The sequence below is a fragment of the Acipenser ruthenus genome, chromosome 15, assembly GCF_902713425.1.
Source record: "Acipenser ruthenus chromosome 15, fAciRut3.2 maternal haplotype, whole genome shotgun sequence".
Lineage (NCBI taxonomy): Eukaryota > Metazoa > Chordata > Actinopteri > Acipenseriformes > Acipenseridae > Acipenser > Acipenser ruthenus.
The window spans coordinates 12,415,089-12,430,187 of NC_081203.1; the positions used below are offsets into that span (position 1 = coordinate 12,415,089).

A 15,099-nucleotide genomic window follows, 5' to 3' on the forward strand; every position below is an offset into this window, starting at 1 on the left:
TTTTCATCTGTATTCTTGTGCGCTGGGCCAAGAGACCTTGCAGTTATTCCACATGAAAGCTGCATGACAGATGGATTTGAATAAACCTTGAACCTGAATTGACGTTACAGCTTCCATGCATCACCCCCACACCCCAAACAGCATTTTCTTACACCTCTCTTATATGTCCAATGTGAAGCTTTATGCTGTCAGTCTAAGATATCGCAGTGATATATACTGCTTTCTGATTAAATGGCAAGAAAATGTAATAATTCATATCTGATTTATTAACGTCATGCACTTGTGTTTAAATTGATCATAAACTATGATTCCTGGTGTCTGGTTAGCGGGTTGTCGATTTATCCACTGAAAAAACTTCACTATGGGTCTTTAGGCTTTAAGTATATTTTTTGGTTAACTTTATGTTAAGTGTCTTTAATTACTGTGTATTTACATAGCAGTTACTTAGTAAATACATGTGTATTTACACATAATTACAATGTCATTATGTAGCTACAATGTACTTCATGTATATATTTTTTTTGCACTATATAACCCTAATCCTAACCTTAACCCTACCCCTATCATTAATTCTAACTCTTTTCTGATACAATTGTTTACTTACAAACAGCAAATCGTACAAAACAATTAAGTAAGCATGCATAATAACATTGTAATTATGTGCAAGTAGACGTGTATTTACTAAGTAACTACTATGTAAATACACAGACATTTAGTAAATGCACAGTAATTAGAGACACAATGTAGCTGATCAGCATGCATTGTGCCTGTCTGCTATTTGAGACTGCTTCCCAAATCACCCACCAGGAGGCGCTGTGCTCCACGCTACAATATACTGTACAACACTTTGCAAGCCATGTTTTCAGTTACTGTTATGCTTGGTCATTTCACCTGCAAGGTGACATTATCCCCAGCACTTCAATGGTTTCTTTCCCGTTGTTAACCAACCAGCTGCTTCCCCTTTTGATTGACATGCTCTCAGCCAGTAACATTCTTTGATCCAGAAGACACTGCACCTGCACCTGCAGCTCATGGAAGTACATCATATGAAGATGTAAGATGTATGGCATTATTATGAAAGCTACAATTACTTTAAGGAAGCAAAACACAAATGTAAACAAAAGGGGGATCACAAGATTTGGTTGAAACTTTCAAAAAGAGCAAAAATCTCTCTTCTGATGATCCAGAATGTGAGAGGGGAAAAAATCAGTAAAAGCACCATAATTGCCAAGGTGTATTATTATTATTATTATTATTATTATTATTATTATTATTATTATTATTATTCTAATCAGTAGTGGCCGTTTACAGCCCTATAGATTCTATTAGAACTCCCAGGGTTTACATTCTTATAATGTACAGCTGTAAGATTATAAGGTTTATTACGTACAGGTCATGTGGGCATCTTAACTGACTTCACCAGTTTAATAAAAATGATGACCTGATTTCAAAATGTTACTGATGAAAACAGTGTTGTGTTCGTTGAAGAAGGGATGTTTGTGTGGTTGTGCACGTGGCTGTCTGGACTACTCTTTTATGTGTACATCCAGTAGAGTTTTCAGGGGCAGGTTCATAGTTAAACTCTGGTGTAAAGTACCTGATGGTTTGACTTGATTCTAGTTCTAAATGGCACGATGTGGTTTTAATCATTCTAGAATGTGGAAAGCTTTCTATGGCAGGACTAAGCATCCCTCCCTTGTGGTTTTAATGGAACTGTAGCAGGAACTGTTCTGCACTATATTGAGAATGTGCTGCTCATTTTATCTACTTAACTAAAAAATAAATGAAAAATATGCTTGTCAAAAAAAAAATACCCCCTTAACAAAGCAGTTCAATTCAAGTCTGAAATTCGAAGGTAAATGATCCAACTTTTAAAAGGGCACATATTTTGTACACTAAACCCCGAAGGTAGCTATGATAATTTTGTGCAAATTGTATGGTCTTTGCATTCATCCTCTCTTACCAATATAAATAATATGGTGTTGCTTTGACGTTGGGAAAGTAACCCAGGCTCGCTTGAGGCGTTGCTGTGTCAGTTTGATGCAGAGCTGCAGTTTAGACCATGCTGGCATTCTGTAATGTGCTTGGCTATGAAGCGTGTCTGTGACCTGTAGTGTGCCTGCTTACATGAGATTTGTGGTGTTACCAGACACCAGGCCCCATAAATTTAGCATTGTGTGCAATATGTGGCATCTTCATGGGATTTGTGAAATTACAGGAAATTCACAATGTCCTGGATGAAATTCAATGTCTTTTCTGTCCCCTTCACAGTCCTTGTAGGTCCCCACTGTACACTTTGGAAAAGAACAACAATCCAGATCTATTTATTTGTTAAATAATGGTTCAAAAGGAAATGCATATGTATAAATATGTACTCACATATTTATTTATATATTTTTTACCACATCTCAAAAAAGCTCTGCAAATGTCTGTGATAGTCTCTGTGCGCTGATGCAGTATCAGACAGCTTGTTTCCTTATGACCGCCCATATGGGATGCCAGAGGCAGGTATGACTATTCATGAGATACGCCTTTTTTTTTTTTTTTTTTCGGCTTGTCTCGGCTCCTGTCGCTCCCACTTGGCCATTGAATGGTTTTCTCGGCTTTTTCCGGAGAAAAAACGACTAGAAACCCGTTTTTTGCATTTTTCTTGATGATGTCGGACAGGGTCCGATAATGGACTGGATAGGAATAATTGCAATGTCAGACCAGGTCCGACAATGGACTGCAAAGGGTTGAAAAAAATATTTTTAACGTAGGGCCCAAATATATTGTGCAAGACTTTACTCTCACAGATTTGACTGCCAGAACGTGATGACATAAGAAATCATAAGAAATGTCATTTCAGGGGAAAAAGGCAGCTGTCTGCAAAACATTTTAAGCAGTAAATGCTTCGGACGAGCAAGTGTACTAAGTGAGCCTTGTCCTTCACAGTACTAAGTTCATCCACTTGAACAGGATCATCACCAATCTGATTTGATACGCTGCAATCAGGATCTTGTTTAGTCTGATTTAGCAGATGATCCACCTGTGGTGATTAACTTCTGGTACACTGCAATCAGGATTAGCAGGTGTACTAACTTTAGTCCAATCAAGTGGGCTAAAACTGCTTATCCTCCAGTTAAACACATAAAGTGGACTACATTTGGTACGCTGCAATTAACCCAGGGTGTTTTAAATCTGAGATCTGTTACTACCCCTATAAAAGGCTTAAATTTGCATGGTAATTTCACAGTTTCCCATTGCTTTTAGTTACACCTGTAGTTACACTATAATATGCATGTACTATATGGGTAACTACACCTCTAAAGATATTGCACCGATAGCTATTATTATTATTATTATTATTATTATTATTATTATTATTATTATTATTATTATTATTATTATTATTATTACTACAAAATGAACATCAACATCAAACTATTTCCAAACTGTACAGTGGCTCTCAAAAGTATTCACCACCCTTGGACTTTTCCACCTTTTATTGTGTTACAACATGGAATCAAAATGGATTTAATTAGGAGTTTTTGCACTGATCAACACAAAAAAAGTCCATAATGTCAAAGTGAAAAATAAAATCTACAAATTGTTCTAAATTAATTACAAATACAAAACAGAAAATAATTGATTATATAAGTATTCACCCCCTTGAGTCGATATTTGGTAGAGGCACCTTTGGCAGCAATTACAGCCATGAGTCTATTTGGATAAGTCTCTACCAGCTTTGCACATCTGGACACTGCAATTTTTGCCCATTCTTCTTTGCAAAATTGCTCAAGCTCTGTCAAGTTGGATGGGGACCTTTGGTGAACAGCAATTTTCAACTCTTTCCACATATTCTCAATTGGATTGAGGTCCGGGCTTTGACTGGGCCACTCCAGGACATTGACCTTTTTGTTTTTAAGCCACTCCAGTGTGGCTTTGGCTGTATGTTTGGGGTCATTGTCCTGCTGGAAGATGAATCTTCTCCCAAGTCCCAGGTCTCTTGCAGACATCAGCAGGTTTTCCTCCAGGATTTCTCTGTACTTTGCTGCATCCATTTTGCCCTCTATCTTCACAAGCTTTCCAGGCCCTGACGCTGAGAAGCATCCCCATGGCATGATGCTGCCACCACCATGCTTCACAGCAGGACATAGCGCCAAACGCCAAACATAGCGCTTAGTGTTGAGTCCAAAAAGCTCTATTTTGGTCTCATCAGACCATAGAATCTTCTTCCACTTGGTCTCAGAGTTTCCCACATGTTTTCTGGCAAACTCTAACTGAGATTTGATGTGAGTTTTTTTCAACAATGACTTTCTTTTTGCCACTCTCCCATAAAGGCCAGTTTTGTGAAGCACCCGGGCTATTGTTGCTGTATGCACAGTGTCTCCTAGCTCAGCCGTGGAAGACTATAACTCCTTTAGAGTTGTCATAGGCCTCTTGGTGGCCTCCCTGACTAGTGCCCTTCTCGCCTGGATACTCAGTTTTTGAGGACGGCCTGTTCTAGACAGATTCACAGTTGTGCTATTTTCTCTCCATTTCTTAATAATGGACTTTACTGTGCTCCGGGGGATATTCAATGCCTTGGAAATGTCCTTATATCCTACCCCTGAAGAACCTTATTCCGGATTTGCTTTGAATGTTCCTTTGTCTTCATGATGTAGTTTTTGTTAGGAAATGTACTAACCAACTGTGGGACCTCCCAGGGACAGGTGTATTTAACCTGAAATCATGTGAAACACCTTAATTGCACACAGGTGGACTCCATTCAACTAATTATGTGACTTCTAAAGACAACTGGTTGCACCAGAGCTTATTTAGGTGTGTCATAGCAAAGGGGGTGAATACTTATGCAATCAATTATTTTCTATTTTATATTTGTAATTAATTTAGAACAATTTGTAGATTTTATTTTTCACTTTGACATTATGGACTTTTTTTGTGTTGATCAGTGGCAAAAACTCCTAATTAAATCCATTTTGATTCCATGTTGTAACACAATAAAATGTGGAAAAGTCCAAGGGGGGTGAATACATTTGAGAGCCACTGTAGTTCTAAAGCTGAATGTCTGTTATTTCTACTATCAGCCCTCTTGTTTATTAAATTGCACATTTGCTAAATATATATATTTTTTTGTATCAAATTTTCTCTGAAGGAAGAACTAATTGTGAAAGTAATATCCACTGTTTTAAGTATTCATTTTGAGAACTACCGGTAATTGTTTAATAAAAAAAAGAGGCAATTTCCTGGCTCTTGGCAAACTTACCATCTACAAGAACAGGAAGCGTAAGATCACCGGGGAGGGTCTCTTTGACTGTGGGGCCATGTTCAGGGCCCTTCTTCGTTCCCGGGTGGCGTTGGAGCACGCCGACGCGGAGTCCACTGGCGACATGACAGCTTTTGTCGACCAGTGGGCTCTGGGTGGCGTGCTCTGTACCACCCCCCCTTTGTTTTGAACATTTAATTTCACTGGGTTAATTAATGGCTGGTTTTTGTTGGCCCCCCCTTTTGATTAGGGGGTGCCAAACTGAATCTTTTCACCGGCTGCATTTGGGCAGCTGGTGCGCCGGCTGCCAATAGGCAGCCGGCGCAGTTTGTTACCGGCCCTTAAATAGGCTGTACCCTTGAGCAAGGTACTTTACCTAGATTGCTCCAATAAAAACCCAACTGTATAAATGGGTAATTGTATGTAAAAATAATGTGATATCTTGTAACAATTGTAAGTCACCCTGGATAAGGGTGTGTGCTAAGAAATAAATAATAATAATAATAATATTTACATATGAACATGTAAATGCTCAAGTATTGCTTCTCTTTGATAACGTTCCTCTTTGTCTGACCTTCTTTCATAGGCCATTGTTTGAACAACTGTAAAACTACACAAATACTAGGAACAAATTATCTCATAAAGGCATTTCTCAATGGGCTGTCAACTCAATGAGGTGATAGGACATGTTAACAATTCACAATTATCAAGTGGTGGTAAAGCTATTTAAAGTTTCTTCCTTTTATAGTAAGTAACATTGCTTGACAAGCTGGTATGCACCCTCTGGTGTCAGGATGGAGTGAGTATAAAAGGTGAGGAAAGGCGTTCAGTCCTTTGTGTCTTGCAGCTTTCTTTATCCCTTGTGCAAATTTGTTGAAAGAAATCTCAGCACCATGGCTCCCAAGAAGGTTGAACCCAAAAAGGTTGAACCCAAGAAGGAGGCGGCCAAACCTGCTGCTGCTCCTGCTCCTGCTGCTGCTCCTGCTCCACAGCCAGAACCTGAAGCTCCCAAGGAGCCTGAGTTCGACCCCAAGAGCATCACAATTGAATATGCTGCCGATCAGATCGAGGAGTTCAGGGAGGCTTTCAGCCTGTTTGACCAAACCCCCACTGGCGAGTTGAAAATCTACTACTAGTGCGGCGACATCCTGCGTGCTCTGGGACAGAACCCAACCAATGCTGAGGTGTTGAAAGTGCTCGGCAATCCCAAACCAGAAGAGATGAACAGGAAAATGATGGATTTCGAGACCTTCCTCCCCATGCTGCAGCACATCTCCAGGTCCAAGCAGCAGGGCAGCTATGAGGACTTTGTTGAGGGTCTGCGTGTCTTTGACAAAGAAGGCAATGGCACTGTTATGGGCGCAGAGCTCCGCCACGTACTGGCCACTCTCGGGGAGAGGATGACAGAAGAGGAGGTGGACCAGCTTATGGCTGGTCATGAGGACGCCAATGGCTGCATTAACTATGAATCCTTCATCAAACACATCTTGGCTGGTTGAAACAAACTTTGCAAAGGCCTTTGACCACACAGGAAGAGTGCAACCTCAAAGATCTGAACAAAACCAGTTACTGTGACTGTGATTACTGCAAACAATTGTATGGATATATCACTCACATCACAATGTCTGTAAAATAAACCTTGCATGAAATTAAATTAAAAAAATCACCATGTTCTACTTTATGGTATTATTATTTGATTGCAGTATTTCACCAATTTAAAAGGATATAGAAAAAAAGACTATAATAAGCTGGTATTTGCCATTGTTCAGTTTATATTCTGTACAATGTGTACTATTTCAGATTAAAATAGTTTGAGACTGCTCTAGCTGCTTTGCCACATACTGAAGTTCTGGCCTGTGACTGTAAAACCAGGTCAAGTCTCTGTCTAAGTATTGTTTTTCAATTAAATTACTTTGTTGAAGTTTCCAATGCAGGATCCTCACTTAAAATGTTTTTTTTGTGCTTTTTGTCGGCTTTTTGTATTCAGTCCTTTCATTTAAAACTGTTGTGGTTTTTCATTTGTAATATAATAAAAGGCAAGTGGTATGTTTAGCATGTCCCTCGGTGCTCACTATTAGCACTATTTGTCTCCGGAACATCTTGAATTGACTGTTTTATAATTTGCTATGTAAAAAATGTCAGCCATACCACTCTCTGTCCCTTGGTAGAATTACTGCATGTCTGCTCTACGGCACAAACTTCCTCCTATATGTAGACTGTGGGTACTGCTACATTCATGTTTAAAAACAAACCTTTTAAGCTGTCCCTAAAATGTTAAGGGTCAATTTCTCAAAGCTGTTTACTCCAGAAAAGAAAAATGCATCCAATAAAACTACTAAAACAAAAGTAAATAATTCTTTAATTTAGTATTCTTAAGTTTGAGGGGTTTTTTTTCATATATGCTAATAACAATTTGGAGTACATGATTTCTTACATTCTGCATTTAAAATGCGATAAAATTGAATGCAGTATGTTAACCATCTTGGGACAAAAATCTCATATTTTATTTAGTTTTCAATGATCTTGGGCACATATTTTGTCCAGCCAAGTTTAGCAAAAGCCCAGTGCTGTATGTAAACATCTCAAAAACATCTACATATATTCTTTTTTTAATTTGTTTTTGTTGCATCCGACTCACCCATACGGAACAAAAAAATATATTTTTAATATATAATAAGAAATGTATGAATCTTATATTTTCCCAACATCATTCTTGAATTAAATGGAATATAATAAAAACATATTATCAAGATATTTTATACATTTTTCATACACCAAAATTGGCAATTGGCCCCTTTTCTAGATATGAAAAATATATGTGATATATGGTAAATATATGTTTTATGTATTTAAAATATATATTTCTCCTTGTCTCTTGTTTTTTCCCCCACTTAAGTCTATGTTGTGCAGTGGCTGCAGTCTTTTCTTTTCTATCGTCACAGGTGGTTCTGTGGGGGACCGGGGGGCCAATTTTTGGGGGGTTAGTGAGGCTCACTTTCCCCGGCCTCCCTGGGATACGCCCTTCAAGCTGCAGGTTCTGCGTCGGGCCAGAGGGGACCCCCGGCCACACTTTACATCCTGTCGCAGCTTGTGCGCTTTCCCTGTTCTAATTTCTAGACTCTCTCTCTCTTGCTCAGCTGTCGACACGAAGTCTCTTTCTAATCTATCTACTTCTTTCTCTCTAGCTCCAGGACTCCTGTAAGCTCTGTTCCACGATCCCGAGTCTCTCTAACTTTTTCCTTTCAAGGCTCTCCTTCGGAGGTCCATTCGGTCCCGGTGGGTAGTCGCTCAGCTGCAGCAGCTCTCCGAGAGTCAGGTCCTCTGTCCCTTCAATCCCTTATGGGTAGCTCCATTCCCAAGCCACAACGTAAGTGGCTCTCCGCAGAGTTGGGGATTCTATCTATGTGTTTTCGGGTCTTGGGTCGCCGGACCAGCCTTCGTCAATAAGATTCTCCATCGCCGAGAGCAAGACTCCTGTTCTATCTCTTTAACTCCCTTCAAGTATCATGGCGCTCCCCGAGCTGTCATGAAGCACTACACTTACTACTCACCATTGCCCCGTGAAATATAATTTAATCTGTGAGCCATATATTTATTTTATATGTTGAAAATATATGGTAAGTTATAAATATATTATTAATTATTTCACATGTTTCCCATTCATAAAAAATATATTTTCTTTCCGTGTTGGAAGGACCCAGATGAAATACATTTGGTGGTCTCAACATCCTCCCAGTGGGCTTTAGAGCACATCACAAAACCACCTCACAATTTGTCACAATTGACCCAAGACTGGCAGGCAGGCAGGCAGGGGGTGTTCAGGTCAGGATTGGGATGTGCTGGCAGAGCTGTTTAGAGATCACGACAAATGGCTCAGATATTTAGTAGAAAATGATTTAATGAACACATTTGTAAATACAATGGAAAATGGAAAAGAGGAAAATTACATAGCATATTGAGTCAGTATTTGGTGTCTTCCCTGCTGGCTTTAGTGGGATGATCGTCCAGTAGCAATTTTAGTGCAAACAGAAACCCCCTCATGTAAGCCTAGGGGCAGCTGTAAGGGTGGAAAAAGGGGGAGGTGGAGGAGTGTTGATGCATGCACAAGCGATGTTGGCTGACTGAAATACTTAGTGACGTAGCTCTGAGAAAGTCGTCTAGTGCTGGGACTGTCTCTCCATTGCTTTACAAACTCAGTTTATGGGAAGTTCTGCCTCGGTATCTATGCCATTGACCCAACCAATATTTGAATACACAAATGATTACCATATATTGTTTACCTCAGGGATAGAATCTATTCTACTCCAAATTGTATTAATTTTTTTCTTGGAGGATACAAGATCTGTTATAAAACAAATAAATACATAGAAATAAAGAAAAGAAAAAAAAAGAAAATTGGTTGACAAGCACAATAAACTGGGATTGAACCTATGGGCTTTTGAAAGGGAATATTTCCACTGAGCTAATGGAACTGAAATAAGGTTGGTAGATATACTCATAACTCATTAATTAACTTTATCTCTTAGCCATTGCAAGGTACTGTATGTTTTATAAACTTTATCCTACAGCCAAGGAGACAGCAATAGAGAAACACAACAATATAAGTATGTTGAGTCATTCCTTCTACAATCAAAAAAGTTGCATTAAAGGACTTAACGTGCGTGGGAAGTTTTTCTTTTCTTCTTTTCTTTTCCTTTCACATACAGACATTCAAGTTCCTCATCCCTGCATAAATGAAACTTTTTACCTATTCTGTGCACACACCTTCATATTGGGTATAGTTGAATTATTTTCAGTTATTTATTTATTTGTAAAATAAATCCTGTATATATATACTGTATAAGCCTTGACACAATTGAGACATGGATTGTGTACTGTATGTGTGCCATTCAGAGGGTAAATGGGCAAGACAAAAGATTTAAGTGCCTTTGAACAGGGTATGGTAGTAGGTGCCAGGCGCACCAGTTTGAGTGTGTCAAGAACTGCAACGCTGCTGGGTTTTCCATGCTCAACAGTTTCCCATGTGTATCAAGGATGGTCCACCACCCAAAGGACAGCTGGCAGGTCAGTGGTCGAAAACAGCTCATTGATGAAAGAGGCCAAAGGAGGCTGACATGAATTGTGCAGAGCAACAGACGGGCTACAGTTAGTCAACTGACAGTCCAGTACAACATTGGTGCCAAAAGACCCATAAAAGAATGCACAACTCGTCGTACCTTGACACGAATAGGGTATGGCAGCTGGCGACCTAACAGAGTTCCACTTCTTTCAGCAAAACACAAGAAACTGTGGTTGCAGTGGGCTAAGGAACAAAAACACTGGACACTGGAGGATTGGAAAAACATTGCCTGGTCTGATAGATCCTGGTTCCTGCTGTTTCACTCTGATGGGAGGACTAGGGTATGGAGAAAACCACATGAGTACATGCATCCATCATGCTGCGTGTCAACATTGCAGGCTGGTGGTGGTGGTGTGATGGTGTGGGGTGTGTTTTCATGGCACACATTGGGCCCCTTGATAAAAGTGGAGCAACGTTTGAATGCCACAGGATATCTGAACATCATTGTCTATCAGGTGTATCCCTTCATGGCAGCAGTGTATCCATCTGCTAATGGATTTTTTCAGCAGGATAATGCCCCATGCCACAAGGCTAGGATTGTCCAGGAATGGTTCCATGACCATGACAGTGAATTCAGCTTACTGCAGTGGCCTGCCCAGTCACCAGATCTCAATCCAATTGAGCATCTGTGGGATGAGATGGAACAAGCTATTCGGAGTAGAGATCCACTACCAGCCAACTTGACACAACTGTGGGAAGCATTGGGGTCAACATGGGCCAGCATCCCTGTGGAACGCTTTCGACACCTTATATATATATATATATATATATATATATATATATATATATATATATATATATATATATATATATACTGTATATATATATATAGTGTATAGCATAGCTTGCATACTAATGAGCTTCACACTAAATAAACCACTATGCACCACCTCATTCTAAATTCCATGACAAACTGCAATTTTATTTGTTATTAGTTACAGAACCACAGCCAAAAATGAGTGGCATTTCACCTATTTCCTTTAATATATTTGGGGATGAAACTCCAGATAACTGGTACAACACCAACTTTCTGAGTGAAGACAGCAGTCCCTCTGAAATAAATAAATAAATAAAATAAGTGTGCCAGCAAGAGTAGACACATAACAGTAGATGAAGAACAGCTAAATGAAATAGAAGAAAAGAAAGATTGAAAAAAACACACAAAAAAACAGCATGTGCTGGTTAATGTACATTCATTTTATGGAAATAAGTCCAAAAAATCTCAACAACATTAAGGGAATTTTATGTCAGTTCAACACGTTCAGCTGGGGAGGAGTATTCAGTCTCCAGTTTTATAATGCTGAGCTGGACTAAATACATATTTTAACAGTAGAAGTTTTAACATCTCTGCTGACAGCGAGTTTAAAACCAGCAATAATGTATTCCTGTCAGTCAGGAAAACTCTTAGAAAAGCAGGTAAAAGATAAGGCAGGACACCACACCCCGAATTACCGGCATGGATTTGAAGTGTCTGTGGGAAACTGAGGTACTGTCCCCTGACACCGCGGTCAGATAATCTGGCACGACTTGGACGCGAGGGTGTCCGACAACTAACAAAAACATCTTTTGACATCCAAAAGGATGAAAATGTACTAGAATATGTGTGCCTCACATATAATGAGTTTACAAACTCACCTCAAGATCGCAGCTGCTCTCCTTACTTAGTGTCATTTGAAACTCCGCCCATCATCACAGCTTGTACTCAGTCCTCCAATTTCTAGTGAGATGGCATTTTCGATGCAGAAATTCACAATAAACAAACATGTGCAATTTATTTTTAATAAGCGAACAGTGAATTAAATTAAATTAAATTTGGGACTATATTACACTGTGGATGTATACACAATAAAAGTTTCTGGTTTTCTCACTATCATGTGACTTACATTCACATCACATGTTCCCCAACAGCCTGACACTGATCTGCTTTGGCAACAGCAAACAAAATACAATTCATAGAATATTTTAATTTCACAGTTTATGGGAAATAATGACACTGATTGTGATACATCGGTAAAAGAAGGAGTACCCTATAAGGCCTAGTCCACCAAAGAAAAAGAGGAAACGCCTGTGTAAATTCAGAGAGGAATGGGTTATAACGGTCACACACATGGATTAGGAAAGTGCAAATCATTCAACAAGAGTCTTTTATACATTATGTAGAAAAGATTTTAGAATTGGACACTGAAGTGAAAACATTATTAAGAAGCATTCAAAGTTGATAAGTTGATATTTCATTTTGAAATACTGTTATGAAATATGTCAGGTGTCCCGTTTTTGCATTTTGAAAAGGTGGTCACCCTAGTTTGGAATGAACGACAGACCTTGCTTTTAAGATGTAATATATACTACAAAAGCATAAATAAGTGCTACACATTTATTTAAAATAATAATAAAAAACACTGCTAAGTAATGTTATAAACTATTTATTTATGTATCTTCTTTGCTTGTTTTTTTCTCACAGCTTACAGTAACAGAACCGCTGTATCTGATGAGATCAAATGCGGTAGAGCCAGGGGAAAAAAAAGATATTCAGAATGTAGTGTAAAATTAAATTGTCCAGAACTTTAAAAATACATGTAAAAACATTTAAAATTGTACTGATACAGGTCTTAAATTGGTGATGAATAAAAAATAACTGAGCTTTTGTGTGATTCGTAATGTTATTTAAATCAGAGCTCTAGAAAAAAGACAGTGGCGGTTTAAGTTCTGCGCTGGTGACGACCTCACAATTGAAAAGAATAGAAAAAAATATGCATGATAAAAACAGCCAAAAAGTAACCAAACCACCAAAGACAATATTTACCCGCTAGATACGGAAAACCGCCAATCTGGCAGCACTGATCAAGAGGGAGTAGCCTAAAAGTCGCATGCGAGGCACATTCATTACCTATTAAATGTTACCTCAAGTCCAATGCACAAATAAAACATGAATTTGTATAATTTGTTTTAAGAAAAATCTATATTTCCAGTACTTTAAGACTTAAAACTACACCATTAGTCACAATGTCATATTTACATTCAGTGGGAGAAACGAGGGAATTTCACCAGCTACCTGAAAAAGACCTGGACATACACCTTTCGAATTTCATCTTGTCATTCTCAAGGCAGATTTCAAAGCAATTACGGGCAATTTTACTAGGAACACTTAAGTTTTAAATAAAACACTGTTTATTTTCCTGAAGCTAAAGGAGACTAAAGAAGCAAGCTGCATGAATGCATTTTGTTTAAAATAAAATAAAAACAAGCACTATGTTTTACTGGATGTTTAAATCTGTGTTTCTGCTACAATGGTATATAAATATATATAAAACCCGTTTACCGTCTGTTTTGTTTAATTAAACAAATGAAACAAAAATGATAAATTAGGCAAAAAGAGGAACTTTCTTTAATGTATTTATGAGTCATTTTATAGAAAACAGCGGGGCAAAAATTCTGACCACAAGGCCATCTTTGGTTATAAATCTTGTTAATAAGCGCTCAGCATCTGGGAAATGTAAAGATGAAACAAATAGTCACAGAAACAGGTTTCAATAAAGTCTTTCAGGTTGCTTTCTTTCAGCTTGGTCACAGGCAAAGTCCTTTATTTCAACCAGACAAGATGTGTTTGATGAAGGATTCATAGTTAATGCAGCCATTGGCGTCCTCCTGACCAGCCTTAAGCTGGTCCACCTCCTCTTCTGTCATCCTCTCCCCGAGAGTGGCCAGCACGTGGCGGAGCTCTGCGCCCATAACGGTGCCATTGCCTTCTTTGTCAAAGACACGCAGACCCTCAACAAAGTCCTCATAGCTGCTCTGCTGCTTGGACCTGGAGATGTGCTGCAGCATGGGGAGGAAGGTCTCGAAATCCATAATTTTCCTGTTCATCTCTTCTGGTTTGGGTTTTCCGAGCACTTTCAACACCTCAGTGTTGGTTGGGTTCTGTCCTAGAGCACGCATTATGTCGCCACACTGAGCGTAGGAGATTTTCAACTCGCCAGTCGGGGTTCGGTCAAACAGGCTGAAAGCCTCCCTGAACTCCTCGATCTGATCGGCAGCATATTCAATTGTGATGCTCTTGGGGTCGAACTCAGGCTCCTTGGGAGCTTCAGGTTCTGGCTGTGGAGCAGGAGCAGCAGCAGCAGCAGGTTTGGCTGCCTCCATCTTGTGTTCAACCTTTTTGGGTTCAATCTTCTTGGGTTCTGCCTTCTTGGGAGCCATGGTGCTGATATCTCTTCCAAGGAGCTTGCACAAGTGACTTGGTAAAGAAAGCTGCAAAACACAAAGGACTGAACTGCTTTCCTCACCTTTTATACCCACTCCATCCTGACACCAGAGGGTGTATACCAGCTGAACAAACAATGTTACTAACTATAAAAGGAAGAAGCTTTAAATAGCTTTACCATCACTTGGCAATTGTCTAGTGTTATCAACTCCTGATACCCCTGAAATGGCATTAGCATTTCAGTAACTCTGAAACAGGCTGAATGCTGTTAAATTTAGATCACTAAAGTATCATCCATAACATTTTCGCTTTCCTGTTTTGGACGGTATTTTAATTTGGCCATGGGCTATACACATGGAGTCTGTAAGAATTTCATTTTATAAAGATATTTTTAATATTCATTCATCTATTCAGAAGTACAATGACTGCACTAAAATAAAACACTGCCCCCCCCATCTAGTCTGTGTAGATCATTTATAAGTGCATAGAGACATTTTTTTATTTCCATGAAGAGTTTCCATTAAGAAGAGG

The 15,099-nt window shown here is 39.0% G+C and overlaps 1 protein-coding gene and 1 pseudogene across 1 annotated transcript; one reads left to right on the forward strand and one right to left on the reverse strand.

Moving 5' to 3' along the window:
* Positions 1-6,079: 6,079 nt before the first annotated feature.
* Positions 6,080-7,614, forward strand: LOC117422148 (myosin light chain 4-like; annotated as a pseudogene).
* Positions 7,615-13,729: 6,115 nt separating this feature from the next.
* Positions 13,730-14,636, reverse strand: LOC117422580 (myosin light chain 4-like). Its single transcript, XM_034037741.3, has one exon. The coding sequence runs from the start codon at positions 14,562-14,564 to the stop codon at positions 13,953-13,955; it is 612 nt and encodes a 203-aa protein (XP_033893632.3). The 5' UTR covers positions 14,565-14,636; the 3' UTR covers positions 13,730-13,952.
* Between the last annotated feature and the right edge of the window lie 463 nt (positions 14,637-15,099).